Here is a 23,053-nt window from a genome sequence, read left to right on the forward strand (position 1 = left end):
TTGTTTTTGTTTCTTATTTCTCTGTGTGTGTGTGTGTGTGCGCGCGCACGCCTGAGCGCACCTGTGCATGCATTTGTGTGTGTGTATGTGTGTGTGTGTATGTGTGTGTGTGTGTGTGTGTGTGTGTGTGTGTGTGTGTGTGGCCATAACCGGTAGTACTTAGTGCTTACTGCTGGCTTGCACTCAGGGATAACTCCTGGTGTTTCTCAGGGAATCATATGGGGTGACAAATCTTAAACCCAGGTTAGCTGTATGCAAAGCAAATACTCTATTTGCTGTGCCATTGCTTCATCCTTACTGGCTCAATCTGTAAAAGCTTTCTGGTATCTTTTTTTTTTTTTACGTAATTCAAAACAGATAGAGTACTGCTACTTTTAATAGTATGTTCATTTTAAACTAAAAAATATTAAAATAGGATATATATTCTTTTTGGGTCATACCCCACAATACCTAGGGGTTTCTCCTGGCTCTGCACACAGGAATTATTTCTGGTGGTGCTTGGGGAACCATATGGGATTCTGGGGATTGAACCCAGGTTGGCCACATGCAAGGCAAACACCCTACCCACTGTACTATCACTCAGCCTGGATTAAAAATATATTTTGTGGTGTTAGCTTTCTGGTTACTTTCTCCTGGGAAACTCTCAACAAGGTAGAAGATAGGGATGTTCACTCTTATAGTGTAAACTGTAAACTGATACAAATAAATGAATCCTACTGTCACCACATAGCAAGTGAATGAAAATCTGAGAGTGGAGCTGTGTATCTCCTGTCATCATTCTTACTATGCTTGTTAAATATTTTTTGTTAGTAGGACTTTGTTCTCTCATTTACCTTCAACTCAGAACTGCATGGTAGACAGAACAACAAATGAAGTTTTCTAAACTCCAAGCTCAAGCTTTGAGGAAATCTCATAATATTTCCACTCATCTGTGACTTCAGGATTTTTTGCTATACTTAACACTTGGAGTAAATCATTAAATAAATTACTCGCCATTTAATTGTATGGAGTGGGCATGCAAGTTAGTACAGAGTTGCATTAGCCCCACTGTTAGAGAGGAGTTAATGAACCACATCAGACCCACTCATCACCTGAGCCTCAGTCCTGAGCCTCACCTTTAAATAACTGAAGACTTATTTATACGTTTGCATAATAGAAACCTACTTAACTGCAAAATTATCAAAAGGTGTGCCTTTATTATCCTTCTTGGATAGTGGTACATGAGGGTTCCGAATAAAGGATTCACAATCTGTATCACTTTATTTACTAAGTTCTGCGTGCTTCTAAAATGCAGTGGGTTAAGTAAGTGATGAACACCCCTACCCCTACCCTTGGAAATGTGAAAGTTAAACTCTCAGAATTTGATGAAAGGACCAAAGTGGTAGTGTGTCAATAACCCAGCATCAGTTTAAATTGAAGCCAGTTTAGTTAGTTTAAATACATACTGAAATGGAACATATAGGATATGGAGTCTATTACAGATGAGCTTTGTTTCCGTGTGTGAATTTTGAAAATCTGACAGAGGTGTGAGGTGAATGGGTAAGGAGTTCAGAGCTAGTATTCCTTGAACAGCAGTTATAAGTCATGCTGGAGATGTTCTTTCAGGGAGACCGGTCACAGTTGGCCAGAGAAATAGTTGTGCTTGCTGGTGGCTACAGAAGGAGTGATGGAACACTGCATGCTGTGAGCCAGGGGTCAGAGGGTGTGAAGAGGTCAAAGTGTAAAAGCTGGTGACATGGAAATCAAGAGAGGAGAGGCAATATTGTCCCAGAAGTTCTACCATGCTCTGACAGATTTACAAATGAGTTGCAAGCTGCTAGAGGACTCAGTCTAAGATGTTTCAGAGGATCCAGGCAGATCAACAAAGCAAAAAAATATCCATAAAGAAATGTGGATGCATCCCTTTAAAGAAACCCAGTTACTCAAATGGAGACTCAAATCCCCAAAGTGAATTTGCAGTACTTAATTTTAAATTTGAGCAACCAAAGAAACTGTCCCAGCATGACTTTGTCGGTTACATAACCAGAGACAGATTTTTCCAGTGTAGGTCAAGTAAGGCTTAGTACTCCATGGGCAGAAGCTAGGAAGAGCATGTGAACAACTGATATCAAGGGGAGAATATTTTATAGCTAAACAAATTTATAGATGAGGATGTGTGTATCATTTTCAAGTCATTAAATAATAGCACAGTTGGCTGGGTTCCATTTTAAAAAATGGTATTTCTTGCCCAAATTTAAGGCATATTTATAAAATTTTACCTAAAATCAAATACTGCTTTATCTGTATGTAACCATACTTTTGTTATTGCAAGGAAAAATAACTCAAATATCATATGGTAGTAGCAGTCATCTCTGAAAATATGTCACATAATGTACTTAAAAACATCATTTCACATCATTTTGAATAAGTTTCCTATATGAATTCAAGAATGCCGATTTTAGTATGTTACCAAAATTTCTCACTTTACTCATCACAGGAGATTACGTATTTATGACAGTGAGTGGAAAAAAGTCACATCTGCAAGAACAGTATATAACAGTAGGAAAAAAAGATATACTGTCTTTTATAATATTTCACTGACATTTTATCAAGTCTGTACTTTATTATTACCATAAAGAATATAAGTTTATGAAAAGGCAAAACAGTTTTGGAAAATTTTTCACATAATTATATATGGAATGGCATTTAAAATACTGTTTCAGTAGGATTTCTTTTTCAATTAAAAATTCAGTGATATTTTTAGCATCAACAGAGTATTTTAAATATTTAAATAAATATAGAAGATTACAGGGGGTAGAAGAGACTGTACAATGGATTAGACACTTTCCTTGTATGCAACTGACCAAAGTTCAATCCCAAGCATCCCATATGGTCCCCTGAGCACCACCAGAGTAATTCCTGAGTACAGAGCCAGGAGTAACCCCTGAGAACTTCTGAGTGAGGCCCCAAACCAAATATATATATATATATATTGCATATAATATAATATATAATGCACATTCTATACTATATAATATCATATATCATTTTATATTGAATGTATATTATATAAACATATAAATGTATATGCTTTCTACTATATATTATTTAATATTATATATTAAATTATATATCAAGTACAACTATGTGTTATATATTGTCACATAGCTTTGGTATTGTGACTATTACTCTAAAGCTATAATTAGAAAATTCCCTTCCCAATATTACATAGGCAGTTGACAATAAGGACAGCCTTTGATTCTGTTGTGAGTTTTCCTTTCGAATACTACAGCCATGGTGAAGCCTAGCTGGTTTGGACCTTTGGGAACCATACATAAAATCAGCACACAGACCCTCAGATGTTTGACTTATTTGGTGGTGTTTATTTAACTGCCACCACAGTTATACTCCATTCAAGAACTGTTGCTATTGCAATCAAGTCCTAAAATCTGCAGGGGTGTGAGGAGGTCAGGGCTCCACTGCCCCACCATGCCCAGAAGTCCGTGATGTTCATTCCTGACATCCAAGTGTCTCACAACATCTAGGGGTTCATGATGCCCCTGGCTGACTTCACTGTGTCTACAATATCCAAGGGTCCACAGTATCCATGTTCCATGATGCTGAGTGGCCAGGGGGCCCCTATCTCACAATGTCCATACTGCAGATGTGTTGCGTGAACATTCGTGTGGTCAGAGGTGTTGAGATAAGGAACACCGAAGAAATGTGTTTCATGGAGGACCAAAGCTCTCTCTGACTCTTGGCAAAGGTAGAGAGCCTCCTGATCTCCTTTTATTGATCATGGTACCTCTAAAGGGCGCAATACACTGACATCATCAAAGGCATCAAAAAAAGTTACAGAAAGAACATTGAGGCAGTAGAATATGTTGTTTCTTGTACCTGCAGGCTTGTAGCCTGGGGAAAAAGATACAAAGCCAAAACCAAAACCTTTCTTGGGCTACAGGCACTTGGATTTACATCCCAAAGACAAGGCTGGGTGGCCACCTAAAATCTACACTTCAAATACAAACTGGGCAGGCACCAGAAATCTACATCCCAAAGACTAGGCTAGGCCAGAGCCTGCATTTTGCAATCTCAAAGGTCAGGCCTGGCTAATACTGGAGATCTGTATGTCAAAGACCAGCCAGGCTTCTGTGAGAGAAGGAAAACTGAAAAAATATTCAGTTTTTCAATATACTGAAGGCAGCTTGAAGGGGGGAAATGTTCCTTCTGTAGTACAGTCTATGTGGGCTCACCCTGATAGCTCAGTCCATCTCCAACACAGATGTCCAGTCCTTAATGCTCAGTGCTTTTGATGGACCTGAAGAGCTGGATCTCTGCATCTGTCCCTCACTGCTGGTGCTCACTGGCCCCTGGGTTCTCTGTCTTTTATCCATGCGCGTGTATGAATTGTCTTTTCTCCATGCATCTGGATGCAGGTATGGGTCCAGAGAGCCGAGGTTTCTTTGTTCACCATCCATTCACATGTATGAATTTCTTTTCCATCTGCCAACTATATGGATTTGTGAATATGGGGTCGGAAAGACAAGTTTTATCTATTATTTATCCTCACTTTAGCTATTTCCTCTGCCTGACTGGTTATCCCCATAGAGACAAGATTTAAAATGACTAATCAAATTAACTGAATTATTTGGTGATCCTGTACTTCCATTGTAACACTACAAACCCAATGGATTATTTTAAGACACTATCCCAGTTCATGTATTGTTATTCACGAAGTGGCTTTATATCAGAAACCTGAATGTCATCCTTGATAACTTTTCCTCCTGTGCATTTGACATTCAATAAATCACCCAGTTGTTCCAAAAATATATTTAGTATATTTTCATTTCTCTGCCTTCCTCTAGTCACCACCCTTACCCACGATCTTTTCTTTGCTCCCGAGGCCTGCAATTTTATTGGCTACAGCAAGAAATGTGATGACATTTCTATAGTGTAAAAATGTAGAATAAACATTTATATTGTCATTATTGCTCAACACATGCAGGTAGAAGGAAAGACATTTAAAATCTGATGTTAGGTAATTTGTTTTGGTGCTCCTTTTGCTTTGCAAAAAAAAAAAAATTAAAACAATACACAAGTTACGTAGGACCCACACTTTGACCATAATGATACTAGCTTATTTTCTTCCAATCTTTATTTACCTTTGCCTTTCTTTAGTTTTACCCACTCCTTTCTCTCTCTCTCTCAATTCCCTCTTTTGAAGTATTTACAAGTCATGGCTTAATTATTATGCACCATCACTCTGATGAAACTGCTAAGCATGTTCCCATTGTCTCTTTTAATCCAAGCTACACTCCTTTGAGGTGGTTACTGCTATTAACTTATATTACAGATGAGAAAAGTTGGACTCAGGGAGCTTAAGTGGCTCATTCCCTGATAAGGCAGAGTGCCTGATATGGGCTGTGAGCAGCGTTACACTGGAGACATGGGGATCAATTAGTTATCTATGGCAATATTCTGAGCAATGGTAAATTAAGGTCTGAATTAGGACAGTGGCAGAGGGAATATAAATAAGGGGACAGATGGGGGATGCAATGAAAATAAATTCCTTTGAAGTGCTGGTGGGGCATTCCTTAATAAAAATCCACGTGGCCTCCTGAGTACCAAAAGCATATTTCATTCTTTAATCAGCTTCACATGAGAGGCAACAAGTCACCAGAAATATGGAGCAGAAGTAGGGGGTAAAGTTCAAAGGTGATTTTGAATGAGGAGTCAAGATCCTTAGATTCCTATATACTAGATATTTCCATTTGTTACAAGTTTTTTTTTTTTATCAAATGGTACATATAGTTTCCTTCTATAAATTCTCCAAAGTCACATTCACGTTTATGAAAGGGCTTTGTACTACAAGTAATTGTGTTTGAAAGGGAATTCCTCTTCCCTTACACTTTATTCTCAGGAGAGTGAAGACAGAATATGCATGTGCAATGGGATATATGAGATTGAAAACAGGATGCAATGTAACTTCTGAGAAAAAATTTGTGTTTTGAGATTAAGTTGTCCCTCTTAAGTAAGGGAAATGACCTAAAGTCAAGTCACAGCCAGTTAGAATTGATTTTTTAAAAGTCAAAGACCATGTGTTAAATACTTTTAATAAAAGTCATTTCCAGGCTTGCCCATAAAAAATTAGGAAGTGTTATAAGGATATTCCCATCATTGTGAGAGCTTTAGGTGACTTAGTGATGGAAGAGGCAATGGAGTCTGATCTGCTGAGCATGGGAAGAACAGGCTTATAAAAATACTGAATACTTTCATGTGGCATCACAGAACAATAGAATTTATAGAATTTACTGATTTACTATATAGCCAAAGAACCTATACAGAAAGATTTTGACCATCTGCTGATATTTCCATGAAATCAATGAGAAGGCATAATAAGCTTAGCTCATACTCATATATGAAGATGAATAAATATGAAAAATTACTTCCAAAGATGAATAATGTCTATTAAGGAGCTTACCTTTGGCAGTAGAATATATAGCTGATTCTGTTAATTAATTGCTGTTAGACATTGACATTAAGGTATTGGCTATGTGGGAATAATTTATGCAATCACTGGAAATCCTCAAAAATAATAAAGAAAAATTATTATCTGTCAAGTACTAAGTATTGCTCACATAACCATTGGTATAATTAAGTTCTCTAAGTTTATCAAGTGATTTACAATCATTTGGTAGACATACTAATCACAATTATTCTCCCTTTTCCAATATGTGCATTGAGATTTAATCATATATAAGAATTATGGGAGGTCACTCAGAAAAGCCATTGCAAAGCATTAACTGGAAATCTTAAGATTCTTCCGATTGGTCTAATGTTTGATATATTAATTTGTATTTCCATTTTCTATTTGAATTCAATTTTGACTTTAAATAACAAGTTTATTATTCTAAAAAATGACCCTTCTTGATTTTCTGGGTGGAAGTTATCAGAAGGCCGTTCAAAATATACTAAAAAACTAATGATTTAAATTAATTTTTATTCATTTTGTAGGAGAATTTAGGTGAATATAAACTGTGTTAATCTGTGAATAGTTGTGTTAGTACAAAATAACGAAAAGCGTTAGTGTAACCAATTTGATAATATTTTAGTGATTTACAAATGGTGATTTCTGACAATTCATTTAACTCTGTGCCTCATTTATTTTCTACACAAAATTGTGAGGCTGAAACGATAGCACAGCTGGTAGGGCATTTGCTTTGCATGCGCTGACCCGGGTTCGATTCCCAGCATCCCATCCCTGATCCCCACCAGCAGTAATTTTTAAGTGCAGAGCCAGGAGTGACCCCTGTTCATTGTCGGGTGTGACCCAAAAAGCTATAAAAACAAAAAAAATCGTGAAGAAGTGAGAATATCTTCTGTAAATTTCTGAAAACATTGAAAAATAAAAATTAGTAGTAAAATATAATGTAAGGTCTAGCTAGTCATCTAATCTGATTTTTCACTAATTTATGAAGCATATAATATCAAACATATCCAAACAAGTATGTGAAGGGGGAGAAATAAGCCTGTTCATATATACTTGAAGTTATGAGCTCTTGGGTGTGAAAATAATACATTATTGTTTTATTTATTAATTTATCTTCCAGAGAATTTAACCAAAATACTGGGGTGGTCTTGATCTTCCGTGGAAGGCAGTGTTAAATAGTGAAAAACAAACAGCATCAGACTCATATTCTCTGCTGTGAATTACACCTTCATCAAGTACTGAATACGAAGCTTTAAGTTACTTATCTAATCTGTGTCCTAATTTACATAATTCTACAACAGACCATAACAAACTTGGATCATTTGTGTGCATAATTAAGAACAGAATTTTTCTACCTTTTTTACACTTGCAAATCCAGAAAATAGAAGAAAAGTGTTTGGGTCTGTCTGATATGCAGCACTCCATTCCAGTGTTCTATACTAGTACCCGCCCAGTATGCCAACCCGTTTCTCATTCCTACGTCTGATCATACTGTCCTGCAGCATTCCATTTGCCTGGCAACAATCTAGTACCCTAATCATATAGCCATAACTTGATTGAATGGGGGGGGACTTTTTGTGGAACAGTAGGAAATTCCTGCAGATCATTGGCTGATATGTGAACCAAAGGTTAAAGAACAGGGATGAAAAGCACTTAGACCACTAACAGGTCTATAGCAAGTACAAAAGAAGAATGATCAAGATTTAATAAAATATTTATTTGCTAACATTTAAATAATGAGATTAGTATAAAGTATCTCAGTATGTTATACTTAGAAAATACGTACTAACAACTTTAACCGACAGATTCTAAATTTGTCTTCAAATTATCTTTTGAATATTTAGCTTTATGATGAAATTATAATTATCAGAGCTTTACAAAAATATTTTATTATCCCTGTGTTTCTATCCTGCTCATGGATTCAGTTATGTTCTCTCAGATTATCTGAGTATTAGTGACAGCTTTTCAGATCTATTTTCTTCTCCAAGCACTAATGCGGTTTCCTTCAAGTCTTATGTTCTTGCATGTTTTTCTCTTGTCTTTTAATTTAAGGATTTTGTTTTGATGTTCCCTAGTCTTAAATTATCAGCTTACATGAAGTTTAAATACTAAAATGCTTATCATAGTTTATAAGTTTTAGTGAACGTGTGAGAATTATGCAGGGACCAAGTTGCTCTCTAAGATCAATGTAATTTTTCTACAGAATGATTATTTGACAGAATAATTATGAAATAAATGATTATTTCTGCTTGGGTCATGAGCATCTGGTTTCCATTGCTCTTGATTACAATTGAAAGAAGACTTTGGGGTTTTTAGATAGTTACCCTTTTGTCCTTTACCTTTCTCCCTGGTTCTCTTCTGTGTTGACCTCTCCGAATCTGATGCCTTCTTGTTCAATGTCCTTAGAAATTGAAATCTCAGCTCTCCAGTTTTAAGGGGTGTGGGGGCTCCTGGAGATGGTAAGACTTCCAATTCATCTGCTCTTTCCATATTATGACTCAATCCTTTCTTCTAATGCTTTGAAGAAACAACAATTCCCAGCTTTCCTGAATTTTGACACAAATAATTTCCATTTGTTTTCCATTAATATCTCCTAAGGAGGTATTTAGAATTTTTATATTTTTATTCTTTGTTTGGTGGCCACATTCAGCTGTACTCAGGACTTATTTCTGGTTCTGCACTCAGGGTTTACTGCTGGTGGTGCTCAGGGGACCATCTGTGGTTCTAGACATAGAAACTGGGTCAACTGGTGCAAGGCAAGCACTTCCCTGTACTTCTGTCTCTCCGGCCCCAAGAATTTAGCTTTTCTCTTCATTTTATTTGCCACATTATTTGCTAGAGTCTTTCATCCACTATAGAACTGGTTTCTATGTTTTATGAATTATATCTTTTTTAATTTGAAGTGCAGTATTTGCAAAGGTGAAACAGTAATGTGTGTTTTTGTCAAAATCTGAAAAACAAAAATACTTTCAGATAGTAAGAATTTTATTTGACTCATAAGAAAATGATCTTATATGTCTGTATGCTTCTCTGCATTATTTATGCTTAGGTTCTGGGCCATTTTGTGAATACTGTCCCATCGTTCTTTCTTTGTTTAATGTTTTAATTTACATTTATTATTTTACAGAGTATCAAAGTAAGCTGGTTGCCTCCTCCATCAGGAACACAAAATGGATTTATTACTGGTTATAAAATTCGACACAGAAAGACAACTCGAAGGGGTGAGATGGAAACCCTGGAACCAAACAACCTTTGGTACCTCTTCACAGGTCAGTGATCAGGTGGTATTGCTTGTGAGATTCTGGTGTATTCAATGCTTTAGGAATGATATAAATTCTCACTTTCAAGAACTATTTTTTCCATGACAGATAACATTTATTGTTCTAAACAAGAATACTCCATATATTTTTAACTTGACATTCTTCATATATTTTCACTATGTATTTTACTTATGAGTTATCATCTTAATAAATGTATCATAAGATTTTTATACATATTAGTGTCCATGTGTTGCTGATTCAAAGATAATTGCTGTTGTCAAATAACAACAGCAAAATCATGTATTGTACCTGAAACTTTGACAAGTCATCTACCCAAATGGTACCAAGTTTAAGTCACACCTACTATTCCTACCAGTATGAAAACAAATTCACTTTTGTAGAAATATTGGTAGGACTCATCATAGGTCAAGTTTCTCTATGAAAACTAAGTCCAGTTTCCATGTAGCATTTAGAAAATGTGCTTTTTAAATAAAATAAATAATTGTATATTTCCATTTACTATGGTGACCTACAGTACAAGTCATCATCTCAGTTTCTCAGTAAATAGAAGTCTTGGTAAGTAGAGACTATGATAGAATTTCAAAGTAAAGTCTTTGGGGTGCAAGACTAAATAAACAATAAGGAAATAAGTAAAATATCCCAGGAAGAGACATCAAATCATGATGGTACATTATTGAGTTAACTTCAAGTTTAGAATTTAAGAAAAACAGTACCAATAGGGTCTGTTAATCTCATGGTTATCTCTTGAGAGTGGGTGCACTATTGTGTTTCATAGTGAATAACTACATAGGGTTTCTCTTTTCAATCATCCTTGACAGAAAGACTGTTAATTATTCTGTATCTCCAGGCAGCATCCTGCAAGTCAGAACTTCTGGTACGTGTGGAAATGTGGGTTGCTGTTCTGTTAGATTAAAGCTTTAATGAATACTAGTTTGCTTTAAGGCACTAATGGTACTTATAGTCCTAAGCAAGGTGTGGCCTTCTGCCAGAGCCTGGGTAAGCAAAGCGTATGACAGGGGCTCGTGCTGGATGAAGTTAAGCAGATCTGAAGTGGCACAGGACCTGGGCCCGGCCAATACATAAACTGAAGTTCATCATGAACAGCTAAAGGGTAAAGTGAACCATCACTGCAAGTGAAAAAGAGAGTAATCCCGTGTTTACTCCTTTCTCTTTTCAGGACTCAGCAAAGTTTGATGTGAAATCGTCACTCACACAAACACACATACACACACATATATATACACCCACATACACTTTAAGCTTCTCACTTTACAGTGTGACTTGATTGAAAATGTTTTCTATTTGTATTTTCTTCAATTTTTTGCCTTTTATGAATATAAAATTTTCACATAATGATGACAGTATGTCCCAACTAGATTTATGTTATCTCAATAAAATAATTGAAAATATTAATATCAATAGGATCAAGTACATTTGGCCAGGAAGAGACTGTAATAAAAGTCATTATCCTATCTTTTTTCCTAATGAAATTATGGGAAAAGGCAAAATAATAATTGAATAAATATGATATCTGATATAATGTGGGGATATGTGTGATATACATATGTATATATGTGTGTGAGTATATGTGTACATCTTTTCTCAAATGTATGATCTAACTTTCCAAAGTTTAGAAGTTTATCCCAGTTTTTCATCTATGTGTTTTGTTATTTTTAATAATAAATTATGTCCATGAAACTGTTACTCTAATAGCAAATAACAAGAACAAAATAACAATTATTTAGAATTTCTAGACCTTGTCAAATGTTCTTCAGTGCATTCAACTCAGTACTCAAGCCAATCTTCTGACTCCTTTCACATACAAACTTTTAGGATTTTCTGACTACAAAAGTATTTTTAAAAATGACTTTACAAAGGAACATGTACTAGTCCTTCCATTTTTTCATTTTCTTCAAGATCCTTTATTAGTTCTAGTGATTTCATGAGAAATTATCATGAAGGTGGCAACTAATAATAACGGAAATGTATTCTTTTAGTTTGAAGAAGGAAGAAGGCCAGTAAGCAGACGTCCGTGGGTTTGGGTTATCCCAAGAGAGCGTTCATCCTGTGTCTGCCTCCTAATGTCTGATGGTTGCTGGCAATTCTTGGCATTTCAATGCATCTCTCCAGATCTCCATTTTCCTATCTGCCTGCCCTTCCTTCTATGTCTCTCTGGTCGCTCCTTTTTTAATTGGGATACTGGTGATTAGCTACTGATCTCCTGTAAATCCAAGATGATTTCATTCTAAGATGCTGACCTAATTTTATTTATAAATTCCCTATAATTTGACGTTCTACCTATATGGTTTTGATGGGGGCCACTCCTGAACTCACTGCAGACTCCTTTTTATTATTATTTTTCTTTTTAGGGCAATCATTTTGAATGATGTCCTTTAGTGAACATTTTTTTAAAAATAAACAACTAAGTCCTGCATTTATATTTATCTAAGATATATGTGACAATAAGAGCTTGTAATCAGCATTTGATAACCCATCACCATGCTGGATTAATATTACTCCAGGCAAGGCAGAGATATGGGATGAGTTAATTAGCTTGTTACAATTAGCTTCTCATTGCAATAGCTCATTCCCATATTTATTAGATTTGTAGGACTCTGAACTCCAAATATGGTGCCTTCATTCCTTCATTTCTGTATATATAAAATGCATCTGGGAATGTAAATAAATCGTGAGCTGTTATATTTATAACTGTACCTGTTATGTATTGCAAAATAGTCATACAGAGTCCAATTTAAATTTGAGTATGAATAAAACCTGGCAGGAAATAGCCTCATACCCTTAAAACATTAAAAACAAGTTTTGCATAACCTCTGCCTTCTGTTCCGCTGCTTTATGACCAACTTCAGAAATGCCTGTGGCATGGCTAAATACTGTAGGAGTGTATTCTGTTTCACAAAGCAGCAAGGAACCAGGAGATACTGCAAATTGCTGTACTGGCTATGATTTTGACCCGTTCCCAGGATATCTTTACTAGCTCACAAGCTTTGTAGTGAGCAAAAGTAATTGATTATCTATATGAATCACTTCAAAATAGACAGGAGTTTTGCTCATGTTTTCAATACCTGTAAGATACATGGGTATATTGAACTGGCTATTAGAAAGTTGAAAGTGCCTGAATGTTTCGTGAGGGTGATATAAATATTCAGGTGTAAGAATCAAGCTATTTTTCCCATCTTCTGTTTGACAGGTGTTTTTTTTTTTGCATATGTGTATCTTTTGTTTGGATAATGAGACATCTGCAATAACAAAATAATTCAGTTATAACAGGATTTTAAATAATTGCCATGAATTTTATGGAAGGAACTCATGTTGAAGCATTTTAGTGCTGTTTTTAATTTTTGAGAGCTCTTCAGAGAAGGTTGTTTGGAATTGAATTTAAGAGATATCTTGTTATTCATGGCCAATATAAATAAATATACATTGACACTTTATGGACAGAAAACTGAAAACAATATCATAATAATTTTATAATGGAGTTAACTAAGGGGATTAAATGGATTAACACTTTGAATAATGTACCACCATGTACTATATGTTTTAAGAAATTATAAATATGACAGGAATCATAGAACTTGAAGGAACTTAATATTAGGGATAGAAACTGTAGAAGTCTACTTCAAAAAATAGAATTTTTGTAGATAGGAAAATAATTGGTACCTAAATCATACTTCCCTAAGAATAAAATTATATTCCTAGTATCAGCTAGGAAACACATATGCATACAATTATTCTTATGGGGTGTAAGTAAGATAAGAAAAAAATAAGCTGTGATCTTTTATTTATCTTGTACAGTAATACATTTAAAATAAACCTTATATATATTGTAATACAGAAAATTATTCGTAAATAAAAATGAAATTGATGGACAAAGTCTAGTGACAAAGTCTAGGACAAAAGTCTTCATCTAAATAATCTTTACATGAAGATTGTCATTTAATTTTCAAAGTGCAGTAAAATTTAAAAACAGAAATTGATATCAGGGGAACTTTCAACACATCTAAAACTTACCCAGCCAAACACATCTCACAGCTGAGAAGCAAAAACATGTGCATCCGAGAATATTGAAAACACATTCTTAGCTCTATGCAGAAGCACATTTTATGATTGTTCTCATCACTAAACCCTATACTTATCTACATACAGAAGAGGGTCATATGTTTAAATCTGTTGACAAAGAAACTTAGAATCATGAAGTGTGGGTAAAGATATTTAAGAAGAAGAATTCAAGTCTTTCCCTTTTGTAAAACCAGTGGTGTTAAACTAGGAATGATCTCTAGATAATATTGCGCTAAAGCAGATTTGGTGGAACCTAAAACAGAATATTTAAAACAAGCAACAAGCCATTCCTTTCTCTCCATCCCTTCTTTTTCCAAATGAACACCTGCTTCTTTTACAGGACCACTTTGATAAATAGCTATTTAAATAGCTTTAAATAGGCTGTACAACCCAATACTGATTTAAAGAAATTAAAATTAAGCTACATGTATTTTAAATTGTTACTACTAATCTGAATAAGTGTGAGCTTTTTCCTTGTGTGTATGTGTGTTTGGGCCTCACCCAGCTCAGTGCTTTTAATGGTAGCTCCTGGTACCATTGGGGGACTCTGTGATGCTTGAGATTGATTGAATCTGGACAAAGCATATGCTCAGCCCATTAAGCTATCTCTCCAGCATCCCAGCCCCCATTTTTTATTTATCGTTGATCTTGTAAATTGGGCTGGAGCAATAGCACAGTGGGTAGGGTGTTCGCCTTGCACGCAGCTGACCCGTGTTCGACTCCTCCGCCCCTCTCGAAGAGCCCGACAAGCTACCGAGAGTATCTCACCTGCATGGCAGAACCTGGTATGCTACCCATGGCGTCTTTGATATGCCAAAAACAGTAACAGCAAGTCTCACAATAGAGCAAATCGATGAACAACACGATGACATGCTACAGTGCTACTACTAATCTAGGATGTTATAGTTGGAGAATCCTCTGCTATAATGAACAGCAAAACTAGATAGTGCTTAATTTAAATATGGAGGAAAATTGACAGTGTTTTCAGAATGACTTAAGGCAGTAACATCTGTAGGATATTAAAACTTCTCTATAGATACAACAGAGAAAGTGATAAAATTATCTGTCCTGCTCTAAATGGTTGTTGGGGATTTGGACTGGCCATGTGAGACCCCATTTGGGAAACATTAGATTGTTTCTAAACTGTGTTCCAATGTTAACATCAAACTATTAATAGATTTTTGTTTTACTCAAAACTGAATGACATTGATAAATTGTGCACTCACGTATATAAATCAAACTTTGTAAAAATTATAAGGTAAAATTCTAATATCTCTTAGAGTGAAAATCTTGTCGTAACCTCTATTAAAAACTGTTAGATTCTGAGTTAGAGAGGTAGTACAGGGTTAACTGTGCTTGTTTTGCATGTTGTTGACCCTAATTGTTCCCTGGCAATGGACATGGTCTCATGAGCAAGAGCAGGAGTAATCCCTGAGCACAAAACACAACTAAGCCTTGAACACCATCTGATCCTACCTATACAGCCCCCTAAAATGGAAAGATTCTGCATGTAAACTCACATGATTTAAAGTCACATGAAGGAATCAAATATAAGGCACTAAAACAAGGTTTACATATCTGTGTCAAAATATTACATGAGGCAAGATAGTGTGCCAGTCAGGATTCACCAAGTTAAACAAAATCAGTAGAGATATCTGCTGAGATTATTGCCAAAAATTGGCTAAATTGATGACGGTGACTATTTAGTCTACAAGATAGGCCATCAGAAAAAACCAGGTTGGAGTGCTCAAACCAAAGTTGCCGTTTACAGTTAAATTTCTACTTCAAGGAAGTTTGCTCTAAGAGTCTTTCACCTCCCTTATACAAAAATGACTCAATAAAGGTTTTAGTCATATTCACAAAAAAGACCTTCACACATTTATTTGATTGAAGTGTTGAGGGTTAGCCTACTCAGATTGACAAATAAAACTGCTTCCTCACTGACCAGTGCTACTTCAGATCCACTGTTAGAAGTAATATTGATATTTTTTATCTGGAATATTTTATATATTCCAGATTTATTTATCCAGATAATTTATATTTATATATTTTATATCTGTAATAATTGTTCAGATATAGCAAAGAAATATGAATCTAAATTTCTTCTAAATATGAAAAATGTATATTCCTGGTGCGCAAAAACTATTTTAGAAAAGACCACAATGAAAATTGTGAGCTTCAGTGATTAGGTAATCATTTCAGCTTAAGAGTGTCTTTTCTATTCATTGTTTAATTTCTCAGGTGAACTCTATAATCCTTTAGACTCAACAGGAGTGCCTATAAAGAATATAAAGTGTTGACAAAGGGGCTGGAGCGATAGCACAGTGGGTAGGGCGTTTGCCTTGCATGCAACCGACCCAGATTCGATTCCCAAAATCCCATATGCCGCCCCCCCGACCCCAGCACTGCCAGGAGTAATTCCTGGCAGTGCATGAGCCAGGAGTATACCCTTTGCATCGCCTAGTGTGACCCAAAAATAAGCAAAAAAAGAATGTTAACAAATATCAGATCAATGCCATGTCAAGCAAAAGATAAATGAAAGCCAGCATAATCCTACTTGGCTACTTGGCTACTTGGGCAATAGCAAAGTTTTCATGTTCCAAAGCGCCCATTTACTACCTTACAGATGATGTTAGACATTGCTGGTGAGAGTGAGGCAAGCCAGATATATGAGTGTTACTGGAACTACACACCTTGGTGCTTAGGAACCATGTAGTGTTGGTAACTGAGTCCAAAGCCTAGAACTTGCAAGACATGTGTAAGAGCACTTGAGTCATAGCACTGTCTGTCGTCATATTGCTCATCAATTTGCTTGAGCGGGCACCAGTAACATCTCCATTGTGAGACTTGTTACTGTTTTTGGCATATCAAATATGCCATGGGTAGCTTGCCAGGCTCTGCCATGTGGCCGGGATACTCTTGGTAGCTTGCCAGGCCCTCCAAGAGGGCCAGAGGAATCAAACCCAGGTAGGCTGCATGCAAGGCAAATGCCCTACCCACTGTGCTATCTCTCCATATAGTTATATTTTATACAGCATATTATATATAGTAGCACTGTCATCCCATTTTTCATCGATTAGCTCTAACAGGCACAAATAATGTCTCTATTGTGAGATTTGTTACTGTTTTTGGCATATCAAATACGCCAGGGGTAGCTTGCCAAGCTTTGCCATGCGGGTGTGGTACTCTTGGTAGCTTGCCGGGCTCTCTGAGAGGGATGGAGGAACCAAACCCAGTTTGGCTGCATGCAAGGCAAATGCTCTACCAGCTGTCCTACCGTTCCGGCCCATATTACATATTATAGATTTTATAATTTATATTACATTTTAACTTCCTATTTTCTTTGCATTAAGCACCCATTTGTGGATGTTTCACAGTTACTGCTTGTGATGGCTCCACATTTTCTCAGGCACTACAGTGAAATTCCTGGATATACATTAAAATTACAATAACAACACAAACAGAACAACATTAACACCATTTTCATTGCATGTCATCAAGGAGTATCCAGTCAGCTTATAAAATTAGAACCTTAATTAAAGGATAACATTTTGTGTGGATAAGTTAATCAAATTGTTTTCTCTAATAATAATGTATTAAAGACTTTTTTTGCAACAGCATAGCCATTTCACTTAAATATTCTCAATAATATAGTTCCTCTGGTTTCAAGATTTATTTGTATTCTGATGCAAAAATCCATGAATATTTAACTTTGTAAATAAGCATCATATCTCAAATTGTTTGTGCTTTATGAATTTTATCTGGCTCCAAAGTTTTCAACACTTCATGTTACTGAGGAAAACAGATTTTACTTTTTATCTTTATCGATATTATTCAGCTCTTTGAGATACTAAGACACTCCATTTTACCTGAATCCTGAATACTCAAAAAAAATCATATGGTCTTTTGATAACTACCACTTGTTTTTCAATAACCTGTGGACCTAATGAGCTACTAGAAGGTTTAGGTAAAATAGTGATTTATATAAAGGTTCATACATTTCATACTAATGAGTCACGAGGCTCCTCTGCTCTGTCTGTTTTCTCTTTTAAAATCTGTGCATTCATCCCTGTGCAAAATAGTTTGTGTCCAAAATAACATACAGATATTATCATTTTATGCTGAAGTATTGCAACAATGCAAAATAGAGTAAGTTTTGTGTGGAGTTTGGTAGAGGAAGCCCTCATATTTTGTACTGAAGTACAGTGACTTTGATTTCTTTCTTTGCCCAAAGAAAACAAAGTCACTGACCTTGAGTGAATGATGGAGACATGAATTTTTAGATTGACTGGTCTTGATTTATAGGCAGGCATATTTTGAGCTATGAGAAAAAATGGTCCTTGCTATTTTTGATTATTTTCTCATCGTTTATATTTTATATTCTGCATCTGCCCTGAGGCTACTTTCAGGGATACATTTTTATAAACTGGAAAAAATAAATGAGAATATATGAAATATAATTTTGTTTCTGCTGTAATATCTCTCCCTGTTGGGCAAAATAATAGTAATTACTACATAATCAGAAACAAAAGAAAGTCTGCCATTATTAAAATTTTCCTAAAACTTTTGATACCCAGCTAGAACTATTGTTACTAAGTAACCTTTTCCCCTTGTGAAAAATTTTTCCTTAGGTCTGGAGAAAGGAAGTCAGTACAGTTTTCAAGTGTCAGCCATGACGGTCAATGGCACTGGACCACCTTCCAACTGGTACACAGCAGAAACACCAGAGAATGATCTAGATGGTAAGACCTCTCCCCAGTGGCTATCACGTCTATTTCTATCTTCACTGTTACTTGATAAGCTCAGTTCAGAGAGATAATACAAGGGGTCAAGGCACTTGCACTCAGATCATCCATGTTTGATTCCTGTCATTGCATTTGGTACCCTGAGATCTGCCAGGAGTGACCCCCTGAGCCAGGGTTAAGCCTGAAGACTGTCTGGTCTGGCCTCAAAACAAAAACCAACAAGCAAAACAAAAATGCTGATGAACTCCAATATTGAGGTATTTATTTGTTTAACAATACCTGTGATGCAAAATAAAACAAAAATGAATAGAAAATCTTCAGTGATGTAAAAGAAATATGAATTTGATATGCATTAGTAATTATACTAAGAATATTTTTTCTATATGATCTTTTCAATATTTATTTTGAATACTTGACCCTGACATTTCTCTGTAAGAACTACCATCATTTCTTATAACCATTAAATAATGTTACTTTAGATATTTATGCTACTTTTTCAACACAGAAACATGTATTTTGACTACTTATAATAGAGTCATTAATATATAACTCTTCACTTATTTAGTAATCTAAAGGACAATATGATTTGTTTGTGTAAAATAGTAGTTGTCATAAGATGTCCATTGACAAGATATGGAGGGTCATGTGAAGGCCCTAGATAATCAAATTAAATATAAAAGCAAGACTTCAAAATTAGCAAATGGGTAATATATGGGTACCATCATCATCCCATAGATCGTCGATTTTCTCGAGCAGTCTCAGTAATGTTTCCATTCGTCCTAGCCCTGAGATTTTAAAATGGGTAATGGTAGCAACAGGAAAACAGCCTAATTATAAAATAGCTTAAGTGTAAAAGAAACATGTGGACTTTGAGTTACAAATGAAATAAATGAACATGCATAACATAGAGGTACATTTAAAAAGAAGTAAATTATGATCAGTAAACTTATTTGGGTATGAGGAGTTGGGTCACATAGAGTATTTATTCCTGACTGTGCTCTGAGATTACTCCTGGTTGTATATAGGGAGTGCCTGGGATCAAACTGGGGGTCTGCCCTACGCAAGGCAAGTGCTTTACCCCTTTGCTATTTGGTCTCTAATCAATCAATTAAAAGTTGGCTGATCGAACTGGAAACCTAAAATGACATAAATAGCAAATTTATGTGTCTAGAAGCTATGATGGCACAAGATGAATATCTAAGTAACTGGTAATCAAATTCCTTCATTCCTTAACTGATGTATCTAATAATATCGAGGTTACTGGAAGGTAAAAATGTTACATCCTTGCTCGCTCAGCCCTTCTTCTTCTCTTCTCTCGTCATTTTTATCTTGTCCTGGCTCTTCTTTCGTAACTTCTCACTACTCTTTTCTTTTCTTTGTACTCTTATTTTCTTCTTCTTGACCTTTTCCATGTTCTCTTGTAAGATAAATAAATTTGTCATGTATGATTTTAATATACTCACGGACTTTTTTATACAAAATGATTATAGTGGCAGGATACAAATCAGAAGTTCTGTTTTTCTAAAATTATAATCACTTCTTGGCAATGGTATATGAATCTAAAAACTGTTGATGGAAAACTAAGTACCAGATACCACCAAACCCTGGGATATAAGAAGGATACAATCCTTTCCTTGTATAGTTTAGAGTACAGATCCTTTTTTAAAACATAATAATAAAGTAAAATCATAAAAAAATAATTAATTTGTAGTTCAGACCTGGTTGAATTTTGGCATTTACCTATTGTTCAGTATGAAACAGAGGGCTTGGTGGATGATTTGGCAAACAGACAGGCCTGCAGAAGACTTACACACTTGAGCCAACCAAAGGATGAACAGGAATTAAAAATGCATTCAAAATTAAAGGGGAATGAAAGGTGATATCAAGGCAGTTTAACGTCAAGACAGACATGGTACTCGATAGGTTCTGAATCACAGAGAAGGCATGTGATGAGATTTGCAGGTTTTGAATTTTACAAGAGCAAATCTAGAACTTTGAACTCTCTTAATAATATCATTGAAGCAATGACTTTCTGGGAGAGAAACTACAATGGGTCAGTCACTTGCCAGGGCTGCAGATGACTCAGGTACAGCAAATGTCTTCTGGGCCTTGCTGAGCACAGAGCCAGGAATAACTCTGAGCACTGATGGCTGTGGCTTAAGAAGCAAAAATTAATCAAGAAATATTTTGCTCTTTCATAAATTAAAAATATTAAATCTGTATTTTGAAGGAATTTCTCAGGTCAAAACATAAAAATATTTCAAAAGAAGGCAAAGGTGGGCAGAACTTCAGTACTAAGAGCCCTAAAGGTATTTAGATGTAATACTAAGTCTTACAGAAAGGTGGCGTGAAGCTTAGAGCATGGTTTAATTTGAGTCATCACTCTATCACTGTCATTCGGTTGCTCATCGATTTGGTCGAGCGGGCAACAATAATGTCTCTATTGTGAGAGTGATGGCACAGTGGGTAGGGCATTTGCCTTGCACGCCGCCGACCAGAGTTCCATTCCTCTATCCCCCTCAGAGAGCCCGGCAAGCTACCGAGAGTATCTTGCCCACATAACAGAGCCTGGCAAGCTACCCTTGGCATATTTGATATGCCAAAAACAGTAACAACAATTCGAATCATAAAAAATTGAAACATTATAGAGCTACACAGTCACACTTTGCCAAACTTATACCCTTTCCTCTTTTGGTAGGGATTATTCATGCATTATTATCCTGCATGTTTGTTTTATTTGTTGTCCACATACTAGATATTTTGGATTCTAGAGGTAAAACAGTAAATAAATGCCTGTTCTCAAAGGAACAGAGATTTTTTTGAGAACAAAATCACTCATGATAAAAAAACAAAACAAAACAAAACAAAACTCCAAGGGGCTGGAGCAATAGCACAGCGGGTAGGGCATTTGCCTTGCACTCGGCTGACCCAGGTTCGATTCCCAGCATCCCATATGGTCCCCCAACACTTCCAGGAGTGATTCCTGAGTGCAGAGCCAGGAGTAACCCCTGTGCATTGCTGTGTGTGACCCAAAAAGTAAAAAAAAAAATCACTCATGATAAGTGCTCAGAGGAAAAGCTGAGCATGTATAGGGAACAGCAGATCACTAGGGAGTAGCGTTTTATATAGAAGATCTCCCAGATCTTGAGAATTCCAGACCTGGAAACTGGTCAAACCAAGCCCACTGGAGAAGAGACATAGCACAAACAGACCCCTTAATATTGGAGCCCAACTAGTGGTAAAATATGGTAAGGAGGCCAGTATGACTAAAGCTAAGTAATAAAGATGAGACTTAGCTGATGAATAAAAGGAGAGATAGTATGTGTAAATATCCATTTTTCTATTTTATTTAGGAAACAACTTTTAAAGATTATATATGTAGTTTTTCAAATTTTTATTTATTTTTTATTGAATCGCCATGAGATACAGATACAAAGCTTTCATGTTTGAGTTTCAGTCATACAATGATCGAACACCCGTCCCTCCACCATTGTACATTTTCCATCACCAATGTCCCTAGTATCCCTTCCATCCGACCCTACCCTCTGCCTCGATAGCAAACAATTTCCTTCTTACTTTCTATCTCCTTTTGGGCATTATTATTTGCAATACAGATATTAAGAGGCCATCATGTCTGGTCCTTTATCTACTTTCAGCACACGTCTCCCATCCTGAACTATCCCTCCAACCATCATTGACTTTGCATTCCCTTCTGTATTCCTGCTGCCTTCCTCCCAGCTCATGAGGCAGGCTTTCAACCGTAAAGCAATCTTGTTGGCTCTTGTCTCTACTGTCCTTAGGTGTTAGTCTTATATTCCACAAATGAGCGTAGTCATTCTATGTCTGTTTCTGACTCATTTCACTTAGCATGTTATTCTCCATGTCCCTCCACTTATGTATGTTTTTGTACTCTCATTTGCTCCTATAGAAAATATCTTGATCATTATTATAGAAGCATAACTTAGGCTAATACCATGTAAGTAGTTAGATCAGATCACTTGGCTACTAATTGTGGTGTGGAAATTAGAGTCTAGGTTTGTGAGTCAACATTAAGTACAAGTTATCAGGGAAGACCCCCCATTCACCCACAAAATGGAACCCATCACCATGAGATAGTGATTCAAAGTAAAAGATTCTAAGAAATGAGGTCATATCATTTACCCAAGCCTAAGGAGCTGCATCTCTTCCTGGAAGGAATGAAAACAAATGGAGCGAAGGTGCTAGAGGTCCTATAACATAACCAAGATGAATGGGACTACTTGACTTATGTGCTCTTTCTCACTCTGAGTGATTCACAATCTTAAGTGCAACCAAAATGTAAAATCTCAGCTCCCTGAATGGTACAAAGCTTTGATTTAATTGCATGATTTTCATAGCCATGTAATCAAAATATAATCCAACTCATGCATGTGGTTTAATCAAGAATCTCTGGGCCGTGCTCATGAGTAGAGTCATAAATGCTGCTTAATTGAATTTGTTTG

At 36.0% G+C, this 23,053-nt stretch overlaps 1 protein-coding gene across 1 annotated transcript in view; it reads left to right on the forward strand.

The window, feature by feature from the left end:
• Positions 1 to 23,053, forward strand: part of DCC (DCC netrin 1 receptor) — a 1,194,095-nt gene that overhangs the window by 972,929 nt on the left and 198,113 nt on the right. Inside the window, exons 13-14 of the mRNA XM_055127868.1 lie at positions 9,597 to 9,738; positions 18,459 to 18,569. Coding sequence (XP_054983843.1) covers positions 9,597 to 9,738; positions 18,459 to 18,569 — 253 coding nt within the window. The remainder of the gene's footprint in view (positions 1 to 9,596; positions 9,739 to 18,458; positions 18,570 to 23,053) is intronic.

The sequence above is a fragment of the Sorex araneus genome, chromosome 2 (assembly GCF_027595985.1).
Source record: "Sorex araneus isolate mSorAra2 chromosome 2, mSorAra2.pri, whole genome shotgun sequence".
NCBI lineage: Eukaryota > Metazoa > Chordata > Mammalia > Eulipotyphla > Soricidae > Sorex > Sorex araneus.